General features: G+C 40.1%; 2 protein-coding genes across 6 annotated transcripts in view; one reads left to right on the top strand and one right to left on the bottom strand.

Moving 5' to 3' along the window:
- The window catches only part of LOC121282554 (C4b-binding protein beta chain-like), a 72,710-nt gene that overhangs the window by 32,149 nt on the left and 24,419 nt on the right, over nt 1-16,142 (top strand). The window lies entirely within an intron of this gene.
- Nucleotides 209-16,142, bottom strand: part of LOC121282553 (membrane cofactor protein-like) — a 47,749-nt gene continuing 31,815 nt past the window's right edge. The window contains exons 11-15 of one of the 3 annotated variants that reach the window (XM_041196291.1): nt 12,078-12,140; nt 10,513-10,530; nt 9,236-9,323; nt 6,033-6,162; nt 209-2,271 (exon numbers count right to left, since the gene is read on the bottom strand). In XM_041196291.1, the coding sequence (XP_041052225.1) occupies nt 6,066-6,162; nt 9,236-9,323; nt 10,513-10,530; nt 12,078-12,140 (266 nt within the window). In that variant the 3' untranslated portion in view covers nt 209-2,271; nt 6,033-6,065. Of the gene's footprint in view, nt 2,272-6,032; nt 6,163-6,947; nt 7,007-9,235; nt 9,324-10,512; nt 10,531-12,077; nt 12,141-16,142 lie in introns of those variants that run through there. The other 2 variants (XM_041196292.1, XR_005944071.1) reach the window with 2 other exon arrangements.

The following is a 16,142-nucleotide window of genomic DNA, read 5'->3' as shown; positions in this document are numbered from 1 at the left end:
AAAGTATATGCATTTTGAATAGATTCAAAAACTAGAAACCAAAATCAGATTGGCATCTGTAATAGCAAAAAATCACATGCACTTTGCGTCTTCAGGACTAAAGCATAAATGAGTTCAATCAAAGACACACATCACAAACATTTTTAGAATTATTTTATGCAGGATTTTTGGGTATTTTAGGTAAAAATAAAATTAAGTGTCGGCATTGTTAAAATTGATATTCTTTTATTTCCCTCTTTCAAGTTAGCCATTTTGAAACTGGTTCCATTCACTGATGTAATAGTCACACTCGGTTACACCAAGACTAATTTATTTCTTTACAACTAAGCAATGTTGACCTTAAGTGTTTTAAAAACTGTTTGTTCTTGACACGTGGACAACAGTGACAATATGGTATTTCTTACTTATGCTTAGTAACTCTGTGAAAGTAATGGTGAACTGCCAACTTGAAGCAAACTGTATCACAACTGAATAGTCTGAGAGTCCACTTCAGAAGGCATTAAGAATCGTATTGGATTTATGTATAAGATAGTCCAAGTAAGGCGGCAGATTCCCCTTCTTGAATGACATTAGTAGGCCAATTGTTTTTTTTAAATGAACAATATAGCAGCTTTCATGGTCATATTCTAACGTTAGGGTATGAATTAGCAGATTTATTGAATTCAATTGCACATTTTGCCATTGCATTTATTTCTGATAATTTGCCTTTAACTGTACATATTGAGTTGCTGCAAAATAGATTTGGCGTGCAGGGTATAGTGAAGGCACAATTTTAACAATTTTAAAAAGACAATGTACTATTATCGAATGCAATACTGTTACTTTTGATAGCTTTGTATTATATCTTTGATATTGGAATGGAAATAGAATATTGCTCTAAATTTTGTGATATATAACTGGTTCAGGATGCAAGATTAAAAAATTCCACCATATTTATGGTCAGAAAATATTTCAGACACAAGAACAGGCATTTAAATGAACGGATCATCTTCAAATTTCTAACATAACAAAATAATGTACAAAGACTGATCTGATCAAGACTTGAACAGTGACTCAAGACCACCAAAAGAACACTACAGGGTAAAAACAGTTTGATTCAGCTTAAAATCTGATGTTTAAAAGTACATATTAATGCACAATTAACTTTTCAACAAAACAAACAATTCTTTTTATAATGAGTAATCTTATCCTCAAATTATTCATTGGAAAATACACCCATGCATCTAATTTTAAAAGTATGCTTCAATGGGGAGGGGCAGGAGGCATTGAAACATCAACAGCAATTAGGGATGGACAATAAACGCTGGCCTAGCCAACGACACCCACAACCCATGAATGAATAAAAAAAATATGGCAAAGAAAGCAATTTCCCTTTAGATTACACATTACATATAAAGTGACAAAAAATTAAGAATTTATTTTAAAACTTGAGGAAAGTCCTTTCCTCTGTATTCAATTAAGGTATCAATGCTTGTTTTCAAGAAGCTCCACAGGTACCATATTCTAATAGAAATTTGAAGAAAAGTCAATATCAAGCTTAGTTTAATCAAATATCTTACTTTGCTGTTTAAGGAGTTAACGGTAAGTTACTAAAAATAAATCTCTCAACACACCAATCAGTAATTCACACAAAAGTCTAAATAAAGGTGACAGTAACTCACTTGTGGATTAATCACAATGCCGAAAATGCAACTCCCAGCAATGTGATACAAATACATTTAAACAAATAAATTTGAATAAACAATCAGAATCATTGTGATTTTTTTAAAAAACAAAGTGTTCAAATCTAAATCACAGCTCACGGTGGACATTTTTATAGAACAACACTGACTGCACTGGCATCAAAAAAGAAAACTAAATTAACATAAAGTGCAATTGCCTAAAATGATAGAAAATATGAAAAGAAAACTAATCCTTGATAAACGAAATTAGTGAAACAAAAGCAAACTCTGAAGATGCTAGAAATCTGAAATAAAACAAGAAATTACTGGAAACATTCAGTGGATCTGGCAGCATCTGCAGAGAGAGTAACAGAGTTAATGTTTCAGGTCAATGGCAAATGCTACGTCTGTTTCTTTCTCACAGATGTTGCCAAAGCTGCTAAATATTTCTAGCATTTTCTGTTTGAAATAGTGAGAGCTGCATCAAGTTTGCTTTGCAATAAAACAGAAAAGGTAGATGCTTCAGTTCATTTGCTCTGATATGGGCTTAACTGAAATACAACATTGCCAGCTGTTTACATCTAGAATAAAGACTGTTCAGAATTTTGACCTGTGGGGGGTAAAATATAGAGAATTAGAAAAGAATTAAAATTAATCAAAATTACACACAAGGAAGATGGTGAGATAATAGCTGCATTGACCTAAATGTGGTTAGAGCCCAGAAACGTTATCCATTTCTATCTTCAAACATGCTGTCAGACTGCTGAGTGCTTCCAGCATTCTGCTTTTATTTAAGCAACTTCTCCGTTGCATGACTAGCATTTAATCATTATGAAATAAAACAGCAGCAACATTTAGCATTTTAATCTCACTTTTGTAAGTACCGAGGTCAATTCTACAAAAATAACTTGACAAATGCCACCTTTAACAAAGTGAAGCATCACAAGGTTCTAGAATGGAGCATTATGAAGCAAAATTGGACACCAAATCAAAATGTGAGATTAGCGGAAATGGTAGAAAGCTTGGTCAAAGAAGTAGGTTTTGAGGAGCGTCTTAAAAGGAGAGGCAAAGTAGCAGCTTTCACTAGTGGAAAAAAAAATGAGATATGGGGAAAGAGCAGGGTATGGGACTAATTGGATTGCTCCCTGAAAGAAATACGGTAGAATGAATGGGTTGCATGGTCTCCTGCTGCGCTGTATTATTATTTTTATGATTCTATCCAGAGGTATGTTGAGTTAGCGATTTTTTTTTGATTTTAAGTGAATAAATTAATCACTATGATTATGAAATAGATTAGATTCTTTAAAAATTAATATTTGGAGGGAGGCAAGGGAATAGATATCAGGGGCCCTGGCAGTAATTTTCAAATCCTCTCTGGCCACAGGTGAGGTGCCAGAGGACTACAGGACTGCAAACGTTGTTCCATTATTAAAAAAAGGAGGAAGGAATAGACCAGGAAATTACAGGCCAGTCAGTCTAGCCTCGGTGATGGGAAAGTTATAAGAAAGAATTCAAGAATTCCAAGGGACAGAATATATCTGCACTTGAAGACACACAGATTAATCAGCGATAGTCAGCATGGATTTGTTAAGGGAAGGTTGTGTTTGACAAATTTGATCGAATTTTTTGAGGAGGTAACCAGGAGTGTTGATGAGGTTAATGCTATTGATGTGGTCTACATGGAATTTAGCACGGATTTTGAGAAGGTCCCTCATGGCAGACAGGTCAAGAAGGTAAGAGCCCATGGGATCCAAGGCAAAGTGGCATGTTGGATCCAAAATTGGCATGTTGGATCCAAAATTGGCTGAGAGGCAGGAAGCAAAGGGTGATGGTAGAGGGATGTCTCTGTGACTGGAAGTCTGTTTCGAATAAGGTTCTGCAGGGCTCGGTGCTGGGGCCTTGTTGTTTGTGGTGTACTTAAATGATTTGGACTTAAAGGTAGGGTGTATGATCAATAAGCTTGCGGATGACATGAAAATTGGTAGGGTGGTAAATAGTGAGATAGATAGCCATAAATTGCAGGAGGATATCAATGGACTGGTCAAGTGAGCAGAGCGGTGGCAAATGGAATTCAACCTGGAAAACTGTGAGGTCATGCACTTGGGGAGGGCTAACTAGGCAAGGGGTGACATCATGGATGGTAGGACCCTGGAAAGTACTGAAAATCAGACGGACCTTGTTGTGCGTATCCACAGATCCCTGAAGGTAGCAGGGTAGATAAGGTGGTTAAGAAGGCATATGGGATACTTGCCTTTGTTAGTCGAGGCACAGAATACAAGAGCAGGGAGGTTATACTGGAACTGTATAAAACACACTGGTTAGGCCACAACAGGAAAATTGTGTGTAGTTCTGGTCACCACACTATAGGAAGGATGTGATTTCACTGGAGAGGGTGCAGAGGAGATTTGCCAGAATACTGCTGGGCTGGAGAGTCTGAGCTATGAGGAAAGATTGGACAGGCTGGGGTTGCTTTCCTTGGAGCAACGAAGCTTGAGAGGGGACCGGAGGGGGGTATATAAGAATATGAGGAGGATAGTGGGGTGGATAGGAAGGCACTTTTTCCATTAGTAGAGGGGTCAATAACCAAAGGGTATAGATTTAAGGTAAGAGGTAGAAGGCTAAGAGGGGAGGTGAGAAGAAATATTTTCAGAGGGTGATGGGAGCCTGGAGCTCACTGCCTGAAAGGCGGTTGAGTCAGAAACTCTCAGAACATTTAAGAAGTATTTAGATATTCGCTTGTATTGCCATAGCCTCCAGGACTATAGGCCAAGCACTGGAAAATGGGATTAGTGCAGTCAGATCTTTGTTGACCAGCGTGTACACGGTGAACCAAATGGCGGTCCCCTGTGTTGTTGACATCAATGAGTCACTATGTGTTTTAATCCTGCATCTTGGCTTTCAATTAAAAAATTATTTCAAATAAAGGGCCAGGTGTCATACTTTTAAACCACTGATTGCATGTGTTTATCAGCTGCAGGGAAAATCTGAATGATATTAAAAGAACCCATTGAAGGCAATGTCTGAAAAACAGTAACCCAGTAAGCCATCAGAATGTTAGAAAAGCTATTTTATTAATTAAATGTTTAAACATCCCCAAATATAATTCATCCAGGGAAGGTTCCTTCTCTTTCTTTAGAATCCTCAGTGAGTCAGTCCTTTTTATTCATAACTTGGATCTTAATATCTCATTTCCCTCTGGAAATTCTACCTCCTTGGCTTCAGCTTTCAACACCATCATCTCCCAGTCCTGACAGTCCCTAGGTGAAAATGTTACCACACTATGGGAAAAATTTTCCCCCCGTTTGGGTGGGGGAAGGAAGGTCTGGGAGCGTCTCCGATCGGTGCCCCCAATCGGGGGGGGGTGGGTGCATCGCCATTTTACGTGGGCAGGCCAATCAAGGCCCGCCCAGCGTGATGTCCGTCGGGAAGGGCTATGCCTTCCCTGTGTGGGTAGGGGGGGGAATTCTCTCAGCCAGGAGTGTGCTTTTCCGCGCATGTGTGCTAAAGAGGGCACTGATCTCCCTGAGGCTAAGTGCTGCCTCAGGGAGATCGGCTCTGAATTAAAATTTGCAGTAAAAACAATAGGAAAATTTCCCTGACATGTCCCCACTCATGTGATACTGTCACGAGTTGGGACATGTCCATAACTTTAACTGAAACTTTCAATAAAAATTTAGATACTCTCATGAAACCTCATCCCGCCCGCGCATGTGGTTTCATGCTTTTTCTGAAGCCTGTCAGGGCTCCCGGCCTGCCCGCCGACTTTAAGGTTGGACGGGCAGGTCCATTAATGATTCTTGTGTCTCAATGGCCTCAATAGGTCGGCGGATGCGCAGCTGACTCAGCCGTGCCCCTGCCGACCTGAAAATGGAAATGATGCGGAATGATGTCGGGAGTTCCACCCGACATCATCCTACGTCATTTTACACATCGGCGAGCGGGCCCCGCTCCTATTTGCCGACTGGAAGATCCTGCCGTATGTCTGAGGGCTACCAATTGTAGCGTAGCTGGTGCATAACTGGCTTGGTCACAAACTCTGCAGCAGGTAAACGCAGTGTGTAATGTGGTGTTATGACTAGAAAGATAATTAATTAGATAGTGTCTTCCCTGATCTTGGCACGTGACAGAGTGCTTCTCGGCCAATGGAGTACTTTTTTGAAGCGTGGTCAGGATATTAATGTAGGGAACCAGAGCCAATTTGTTCACAGAAATATCCCACAAACAACAATGAGATATTGGCCAGGTAGTCTGTTTTAGTATTGTTATTAAAGGGACAAACATTGGCCAGGATAAATACTTAACACTGTACCAGGCCAAAACTGAAAGCATTTAAAGCAGTTTGAAACCTAGAATCTGTATTAACAGGTTTACCTTTTATAATATTAAGTTTGACTTCATTAAAGATCATACTGGGTGATCATGGTACTCATTCAAATTGACCTCCGATTGGTTTTCATTGGGTTGAGGGTTAATGTGAACCTTCTTACAGATGTTACGCTGCCTGGGAAAGCAAAAGGTGACAGACATAAGTGAAAATCCAGTATAAAGCAGAGCATATTGTTAATTAAATTTGTAAAATATTAGTACAGCATCCTATATACAACACAAAGATAATATCACTTTATTCAAGAAATAAGTTAATTAATTGTGTTTCTTCTAAGACAGCTTTGATTGCAGTAAAGATTAAATGTAGAGAAAAGGGATGGGGAGGAGGAAATCAAAAGATGATTCACAGATTAATGGAACTCCTGTTGAGAAGAGAAAGATATTAGAACTTCCCTATATACCCAAGTAGTATTCAAGACAGGACAATGATCATTTAAGGGAGAACAGAGGCCTTGGGAATCAGAGTACATCAAAATAGAGCTACGGATAAATCAATTACAAGATCAGAAATGGAACAGTTGAGCAAAATTAGTCGTAAGCATAACTTGAGTGGAAGATATTTAATGATAACTGGTCCAGATATGCTCAGTGACAGACCTTCCAAAGGCTTGAGATAATAAATAAATAACTAAACTTTGAAACATCAGAATGACAACACATGCAAGGTGACTGACAGTTTCATATTGGCATTTATGAATGAGGCCCAAATGGTTTAAGTTACTTGAAGTATTTAAGTCTTGTTAAGGGGAGCCACAGAAAACAAATGCCGTTGATGCAAGATTAGAGAAATAATTCCTTTACATTTTTGTGGGTGCAGGAGTTAAGACAGTTGCTTAGAACTCATCAGGATGAAAACCTATGTTCAATTGTTAACACGTGTTAACAAACGCAAATACTTACCTTAAATCGGCAGTTGGGGTTGGGAACTCGGGTCTAGGCCAGGAACCAGCCCTGCGCGCCTGCGCAGAAGAAAAAGAAGCAAAAAGTGAAATGGCGTGAAACTGCAGCTCAGGTGACCTCAAATGGAGCACCATTGTGCTGAGTGTGTCCCAGGGAGCAGGGCAGGGAGGGGTCCCAGAAGAAAGTTCCAGGCAGGGAAAAAGACAGAGATCAGAAAGCAGTCTCAGAAGAAAGTCCCAGACAGGAACAAAGACAGGGAGAAGCCCCAGAAAGAAGTCCCAGATAAGGGACAGAGACAGGGGTCAAAAGAAAGTACAATTAAGTAAAGTTAGAAGTAAAGAGCAGAGAAACAGGTCCCAATTAAAGAGAGAGCTGGAAGGAGCAAACTTGAAACAAAGCTTAGCCGATCGCAGCCCCCCCCACCCCCCGACAGGGAGAAAATTCTCCACAGAGAGTAGGCATAAATGGGTCTTCTTCTGGTTGGCAGGATGTAATGAGTGGTGTGCCACAGGGATAAGGGCTCGGCTTCAACTTTTTACAATTTATATAAATGACTTGAATGAAGGGACCAAAGGTATGGTTGCTAAATTTGCTGATGACACAAAGATAGGTAGGAAAGTAAGTCGTGAAGAGGACATAAGGAAACTACAAAGGAACATAGATAGGTTAAGTGAGTGGACAAAGATCTGGCAAATGGAATATAATATGGGAAAATGTGAAATTTGGCAAGAAGAATAAAAAAGCAGCATATTATCTAAATGGTGAGAGATTGACAGCCCTGAGATTCAGGGGGATCTGGTAGTCCTCGTGCATGAATCATAAAAGGCTAGTATGCAGGTACAGCAAGTAATGTGGAAAGCTAAAAGAATGTTATCACTTATTGCAAGGGGAATTGAATATAAAATTAGGGAATTAATGCTACAGTTGTACAGGACACTGGTGAGACCATGTCTGGAGTATTGTGTACAGTATTGGTCTTCTTATTTAAGGAAGGATGTAAATGCATTAGGATCAGTTCAGAGGTTTACTAGACTAATACCTGGAATGGGAAGGTTGACTTATAGAAAAGGCTGGACAGGTTAGGAGTTTAGAAGAGTAAGAGGTGACTTGATTGAAAACTTTAAGATCCTGAAGGGTCTTGACAGGGTGAATGTGGAAAGGATGTTTCCCCTTGTGGAAGAACCCAGAACTAGGGATTACTGTTTAAAAATAAGGGGTTGCCCATTTAAGACAGAGATAAGGAGAAATTCTTTGTCTCACAGGATAATGAGTCTTTGGAACTCCCTTCCGCAAAAGGCAGTGGAAGCAGAGCCTTTAAATATTTTTAAGTCAGAGGTAGAGAGATTCCTGATAAACAAGGTTATCAGATGCAGACAGGAGGTTACAATCAGATCAGCCATGATCTTATTCAATGGTGGAGCAGGCTTGAGGGGCTAAGTTACTTACTCTTGCTCCTAATGCAAAGGTTCATATGCAACCCTGAAGGTGGGCCCTTGATGAAACCGTCCAAGTGGGAGCAACATTTGGAGAGAATTCCAAAGTGAATTCTTCAAATTGGAATGTCTCATGGGAAAAAACGTTTCAGTGAGGTTGATTGGCTCACAATGTGACAGACATCTAGGTGGGTTGTTGAAAAATCCATGGAATCTGCTTTGGTTGCATCTGCCATTTACTCTGGAGTGTGATGGTCGGACCACAGAGCATCTGTTAATTCACATATACTCTAATATTCAGGTAAGTATGAGGTACATGGTATATATTGTAAATTGTGTTACCTTTCTGAATTTGTATGCGTCTCTAGAGATATTGCTGGGGTGAAGGAATAGTGAATATCTGAACAATTTTCTTTGTTCGTAGTGAGATCTTTACAACCTTTCTGTTGGGTGTAATATAGTTCATTTTTTCTTGTTTAATAAATGTTCTATTCTGTGTGTTAAAAGTTCATCAGCAAACACCTGTAAATTAGTTGGTAACTTTCCTCCATGGTTTCAAAAAAAGAAATTAGGATCCATCAAGTCAGGTTTCACTCTGGGACCTGACTTGTCCAGTATTAATATCAGTTGGAGTCGCAACACATGCAAAACCAATTAAATTTAAGGTTTCTATGAAAAAGTAGATTTATATAGGAAGTTTCTTAAAGCCAGTGTTGCCTCAATAAATCAAGTAGGTCTAATGAACAAAAAGCAAACTATTGAATAGTGTGGGAGGGGGGGGGGGTAAAAAGCAAAGCAGGGCTTGTTTATAGCTTTCCGGAGATGCAAGTAGACATGTATAAAGAAGTATCTTACCTTTTCTTATTATAAAAGGACAATCCAGCAGCCCCGCCAATACCAACACAAATGCCAATAATACAACTGATGACAATACCTGTAGTTCCTTAAAGAATATACAAAGTTAGCCAATGATTGAAACAAAAAATGTGGAGCATGCAGAAGTTTGCACTGTAATTTTTACACTGATCAGTAGTGTTTTCTCAACTTCTGTTACAGTCCTGAACATTATTTGAAAGATGGTGGCTTATTACAAGTAAATGCAAATCTATGAAAGAGATGCTTGTAATAAACTTTAAGTTACTAAACAGTGACATTAGAGGTGATTGTATAATCTGGTGCCCAAAGTATCATATAGGACTTGCAGATAATACTTTATGAAATATAGGCTCTATGTGATTGCCAGATTTAGGTATCAGCTCTATAGAGTGCTTCATGGCAGTTAGTATAACTAAGGTAATCATTTGGCAGATTTTGCTGCAGCCAACTTACTTCGAACTGCAAAACTTAATTTCTCCAAAAAGGGTAAGATTTGAGTTTCAGAGCTGAAGTTTTAAATTTTCAATATTAAAAAAAATGTAAGGATTTCTCACTATGCAACAAATGCAAAATAAACTTTGTAACATTCCTAAATTAAGGAGATATCTTTAACTATTGACAAAATGGGGGAAATGCCCTAGAAGCATCTCATTTTTAAAGGATGGGGGGCAGGTGGGGGGGAGTTTTAACCCCCTCCCCCCCCCCAACAAAACAACTGGAATGCTAAACATTTTAAAAAGTTGAAGAAATCCAAACACAATCCAAAACTCCCACAGTCTTAACAGTCAAAACAGAGATCTGGCAATCAACTCGCTTCCTGGGAGGCTCATTTTAACAAAACTGTGGGGCTCAAATTTTCTCTTTTTTCTAGCTTTAACACTGGCTGGTTAGTTTCCCCAGGTCTCAGGAAACTTGACATCCAAAAGGGAGACAAGGACTGCTGCATGGAAGAAGGCAAGTGCTTTTCCAGTACTGCTTATAGACCAGGATCAGTGGAAGTGCTAACCCCGAGCACACTCCCACACTAACCTGCTTCTGTCCCCATGATCAGACAACCAATCATTGCTTAATTCAAATTGACAAAATAACTAATTTCTTTGAAGATTTATATGATTATGTTGATTTCTTGGAACAGCATTTAAAATCTACAATTTAATAAACAATTGTGATCCATAGCTTTTAAAACATCAATGAATGCTTAAAAAGTACAATGCTGTAGCTATAAAGGAAAACTTGTATCATCCAATTCTCCTTACCAAGGCCATCTCCGTCATCTGTAGAATTAATTAAAACAAAAATTAAATCAACCATGCGCAAATACATTGCCATCTCATGCATACAATGTTTATATGGCAAGTCTCCTATTATCACTGAGATAAGCTTTTTGCCTCCTCTATCAGGTAGAGTGGAGAAGTGAGGTAACATTTAACAATGCTGAAGATAAACTACAAATTTAAATAAGAAATTTAGAACAGAATTAATTACACTATTTGAATTGTACAAAAAAGAACTTCTACACACAACCATTGGTGGAGAGTGTTGTTGCTCTATGTGCTTTCTATTTCCCTATTCATTACCTTTGATAATGATAAAAACAGCACCTGTGATTCAATAAATGACAAGCAACTAGTAGGATGACCCCAATACTTTCTCCTCACTTAAAAAAAATACATGCAAACACTGGCGTTGATGTGCACAATCACAGGACACTATTCAATCTGCCACCTTCCAAAGTAATGTTAAATGCTGCAGACCTAAATCTGCTAACTGTTCACCAAAATCAACACCCAGTAAATAGTTGCCAAGATGCTAATTGTTTCAGACAGATTTTCTTGTGCTCTGATAGCATTCTTGAGATGAACCAGGCAAAAAATAAGATGGATGCTTGAAATATATTGACTAGTAACCAGTTGCACAAAATTTCCAGTTAATGGTAGCTGTATGCAAAAGTCCATTGCAATTAAAAGCTTTCAATAACATTTTTTAAAAAGGAACAGGAGCCGATTTTAACGTTTTAAGTGGTAGTAGAACAAAGGTAGTAATGGCATTAAAGGCTTGTTATACACTAACAAATTTCCTCATAGGTGTCCACTTACAGATAAAACAACAGTAGTAAACATTAACTAATGTAATAAAGGTATTTTATTTCCCCCTGAGGTGATGATAGATTGCTTGGTAAATTTGGTTATGCACAGAGGATGTCTAATGCAACATTCCCATATCTATAGGGACATCATTACTAGGCACTATATTTGATAACCATGATGTTAAATGGTAGAATTTTTACATTCCAGATGGCAAGCACAAATGTTATTCCTGGTCAACATAGAAACTGTGTGAGCACTGAAGTTTGAGGGAGTCATGCATGTACTATGGAAGGAAAAGACCCAATTGCACAAACTACCTTTTCTCAGTATAAGCTTCTTATGTTGCCCTACTGTCACAGCAGGGAAAAAAGTGACAAACAAATCCTACTTTTAAGCAGTTTTTAACTGTCATTTTGTTTGATTTTTGAGATGACTCAGATTATCAAAATATACTGACAATTTCATCAGTATTGCAGAGCCACAACCACTTCCCAGAGAGAGGCACCCAATAGTGAATCAGTGAATTGGACATGTAAGCCTGCTATTAACTGCATAGCAAAACTTTCCTTCCTAGTCCAAATGGTAGAGAAGGTAAAGATGTGGCAATATTTAACTACAGTAAAGGCTAATTAGAGCTCTGTTTTGGCTGATCAGAAGTATCAGGTGGGGGCAGTGGTGGTGTGGGGAAGTTAGGACATTTATCAAATGACAAATTATTAACTATTTCACAATACCATTGGTTGGAGGGGGTTCCTGCTTGATCTCTTCAATTTTACGAATCAGAGGCTTTTTTTTTTCTAAGGGCAGAAACATAATTTCAAGAATGATACAGCAGGCACAATATATACATTCTGATCCTGTAAATATCAACCTTAAGCATACCATTATATAACAAAATTTACAATCTTACTTCCTGTAATAGATTGGAAGTTTGCAATTTGTCTACAAGGTTTTAAGACACATTTCACCAGTGCAATAGAAAGTCAAGAATAAGATTTAATTTAAATTCACAGGCCATATCGATTCTACGGCCAGGATTCACTCAGCATGCGCCCAACACATTCTAGCATAAAATGACGTGCGATGACGTCGGGCGAGTGCCCCAATGTCATCACGCACTCATGCGATATTTCGGACAGCGGGCATGCGCGAGAGTCAGCAGCACGTCCGACAACAATTAAGCAGCCTATTAAGGCCCTTAATCAACTAATTGATTGGAATTTTTCGCTGTCTGTCCAACTGCTCGTTTGGCAGGCTGGCGAAAAGGCCAAACAGCCTTTGAATTTTTGGCGAAACCTCATCCACGGGAGGGATGAGGTTTCGACCAGTGATTAAAAAAAACTTTTTACACTCATATTAACACGTCCCTGCTCATGTGACAGAATCACATGAGGGGACGCGTTTTCATTATTTGAAAAGATTTATTTTTATTGATAAAAATCTTCACCTCCCTGAGGCAGCTCTGTGCTTCAGGGAGTTTTTACTGCATGCACTCAAATGCGTGTACAAACTTCAGCGCTTGCGCTCCTCCCACCCCCACCCCAGCAATGCTGCACTGCATTTCATGCTGGCTGGCTGTTAATTGGCCAGCCAGCGTGAATTCGCGGTCAGGGGGTGATCGCAGCTGGCGGTTGGTTTCCTAGCCGCTCCTGGGCCTGCCCATCTGACGAGGGCAAAATTCTGCCCATGATACCAGCTTGCCCACTCCCTCTTATTTTGATTCCTGAATCACTTCTTTGCTGTCAGGCTGCCTGTCCAACATAAAGCCTTCAATCAACTATAAGTTCTTGCTAAGCATAGGGAAGGCTGAACTCATCGTTTTCATCCTGGTTTACATCCATGATTCCTCTGACACCCTACATCATATCAACAATTTCCAGTTCCCTGGCCTCAACCGTCTCCTCTTCACCATGGACGTCCAATCCCTCTACGCCTGCATCCGCCACCGGGATTGTCTGAGGGCTCTCCACTTTTTCCTCGAACAGAGAGCCGAACAATCCCCTCTCACTGAACAATTTCTCCTTAAACTCCCCTCACTTCCTCCAAATAAAAGGTGTGGCTATGGGTACCCACATGGGCCCCAGTTATGCCTGTCTCTTTATGGGATATGTGGAACATTCCTTGTTCCAGTCCTACTCCAGCAGCCCCCCCAACTCTTTCTCCAGTGCATCGATAACTGCTTCGGTGCTGCTTCATGCTTTCGTCTGGACCTGGAAAAATTTATTTATTTTGCTTCCAATTTCCACCCCTCCATCATTTTCACATGGTCCATCTCTGACACTTCCCTTCCTTGACCTCTCTGTCTCAATTTCTGGTGATAGACTATCCACCAATATTCATTACAAGCCTACCGACTCCCACAGCTACCTTGACTACAGCTCCTCACACCCCGCTTCCTGTAAGGACTCCATCCCATTCTCTCAGTTCCTTCGCCTCCGTCGCATCTGTTCTGATGATGCCACTTTCAAAAACAGTTCCTCTGACATGTCTTCCTTCTTTCTTAACCGAGGTTTTCCACCCATGGTGGTTGACAGGGCCCTCAACCGTGTCCGGCCCATCTCCCAAGCATCTGCCCTCACACCATCCTCTCCCTCCCAGAACCATGATAGGGCCCCCCTTGTCCTTACTTATCACCACACCAGCCTCCGCATTCAAGGGATCATTCTCTGCCATTTCTGCCAACTCCAGCACAATGTCACCACCAAACACATCTTCCCTTCACCCCTCCTGGCGGCATTCCACAGGGATCGTTCCCTCCGGGACATCCTGGTCCACTCCTCCATTGCCCCCAACACCTCAACCCCCTCCCATGGCACCTTCCCATGCAACCACAGAAGGTGCAACACCTGCCCCTTTACTTCCCTTCTCCTCACCATCCAAGGGCCCAAACACTCCTTTCAAGTGAAGCAGCATTTCACTTGCACTTCCCTCAATTTAGTCTGCTGCATTCACTGCTACCAATGCGGTTTCCTCTACATTGGAGAGACCAAACGCAGACTGGGTGACCGCTTTGCAGAACACCTTTGGTCTGTCCGCAAGCATGACCCAGACCTCCCTGTCGCTTGCCATTTCAATACTCCACCCTGCTCTCATGCCCATATGTCCGTCCTTGGCCTGCTGCAACGTTCCAGTGAAGCTCAACGCAAATTGGAGGAACAGCACCTCATCTTCTGACAATAGAATTTACAACCTTCTGGACTGAATATTGAGTTCAACAATTTTAGATCATGAACTCTCTCCTCCATCCCCAACCACTTTCCGATCCCCCTTTTGCCCAATAATTTATATAGATATTTCTTTTCCCACCCATTTCCATTATTTTTAAATGTATTTCCATCCATTGTTTTATCTCTACCTTTTAGCCTATTTTGATCCCTTCCCCCTACCCCACCAGGGCTATCTGTACCTTGCTCGTCCTGCTTTCTACCCTAAATATCACCTATTAGCACATTTTTTAGTTAATATCACCACCGCCAACACCTCTTTGTCCTTTTGTCTATGACATCTTTTGGCAATCTCCACCTATCACTGGCCCTCTATCAGCTCTACTTGACCCACCCTTCCTTAAACCAGCTTATATTTCACCTCTCTTCTATTTTTCCTTAGTTCTGTTGAAGAGTCATACGGACTCGAAACGTTAACTGTGTTTCTCTCCGCAGATGCTTTCAGACCTGCTGAGTTTTTCCAGGTATTTTTATTTTTGCTTTGGATTCCAGCATCTGCAGTTTTTTGCTTTTATCATGGTTTTCAGAGCTTGCTACACATCCCAGCATCTAACTTTTAACATCAAATTCTAGGGGGATGTTATCGTGAATCAAGTTCTCTTAGTACTTGATCAATTCCACTTCTCAGTATAAAAGAGAATACTGCAAATCCTTTTTTCTTCCAATAGTCAAATTTCCATTCGACTAATTGCGATTGATTACAGGTCAAGAAGGTTCTAATGTCGTTAGACTATGGCTTCTAGTGAGTGAAAGTGGTAAAGGTAATGGCACAGAAGTTATAACATCACTTGCCTTGCCTCCCACCTCACTGATAATGTCTGGTATCAGTTTATTTTTTGACAATAGAATTTATATGGTCTGTTGATATAATTGGCCCCTACAAGGACTGGTTTATTCTGCAGAAGTACACCCTTCACCCTTGTACTTAATTTAAAATTTTCATCTTCTTGTTTAAATCACAGCTTGGCCTTGGTGCTCATTATATCTAATTTTCTCCAATCCTATAATGTTCCAAGTACTCTTCAATAATCTCAGCTTCTTGTGTATTCCCCCATGCCTTCAGTCATCTCGGCCCTATGCCCTGAAATTCCCTTCCTAAACCTCTGACATCCACTGCCCTCATCCTTTATAGGTCATCTTTAAAACCCACCTCTCTGACCAAATTTTATTATCACTATTAAGATATCCTCCCATGCCTTTGTGTCAATGTTTTGCCTGATTCTGCTTCCGTTATGTACCTAGGACCTTTTTTTTTTACTGTTAAAGGCATTATATGAATGCAAATTGTCAATGTTGCTGTTCATATGAACTAGCTCAATTGCAACTGGTTGAGTCTCCTGCTTGTTTTTTATTCTTTCACGGAATGTGGGAGCTGCTGGCAAGGCCAGCATTTGTTGACCATCCCTAATTGCTCTTGAACTGAGGGCTTGCTAGGCCACTTCAGAGGAAAGTCATGAATCAACCATATGCTATGGGTTTGGAGTCACATACAACCCAGACCAGGTAAAGATTTCTGTCCCTAAAGGACATTAGTGAACCAGATGGGTACTTATGACAATTGATGATAATTTCACG

Source organism: Carcharodon carcharias, chromosome 9 (genome assembly GCF_017639515.1).
Source record: "Carcharodon carcharias isolate sCarCar2 chromosome 9, sCarCar2.pri, whole genome shotgun sequence".
NCBI classification, from domain to species: domain Eukaryota; kingdom Metazoa; phylum Chordata; class Chondrichthyes; order Lamniformes; family Lamnidae; genus Carcharodon; species Carcharodon carcharias.
This window is presented reverse-complemented; position numbering and strand designations above follow the sequence as displayed.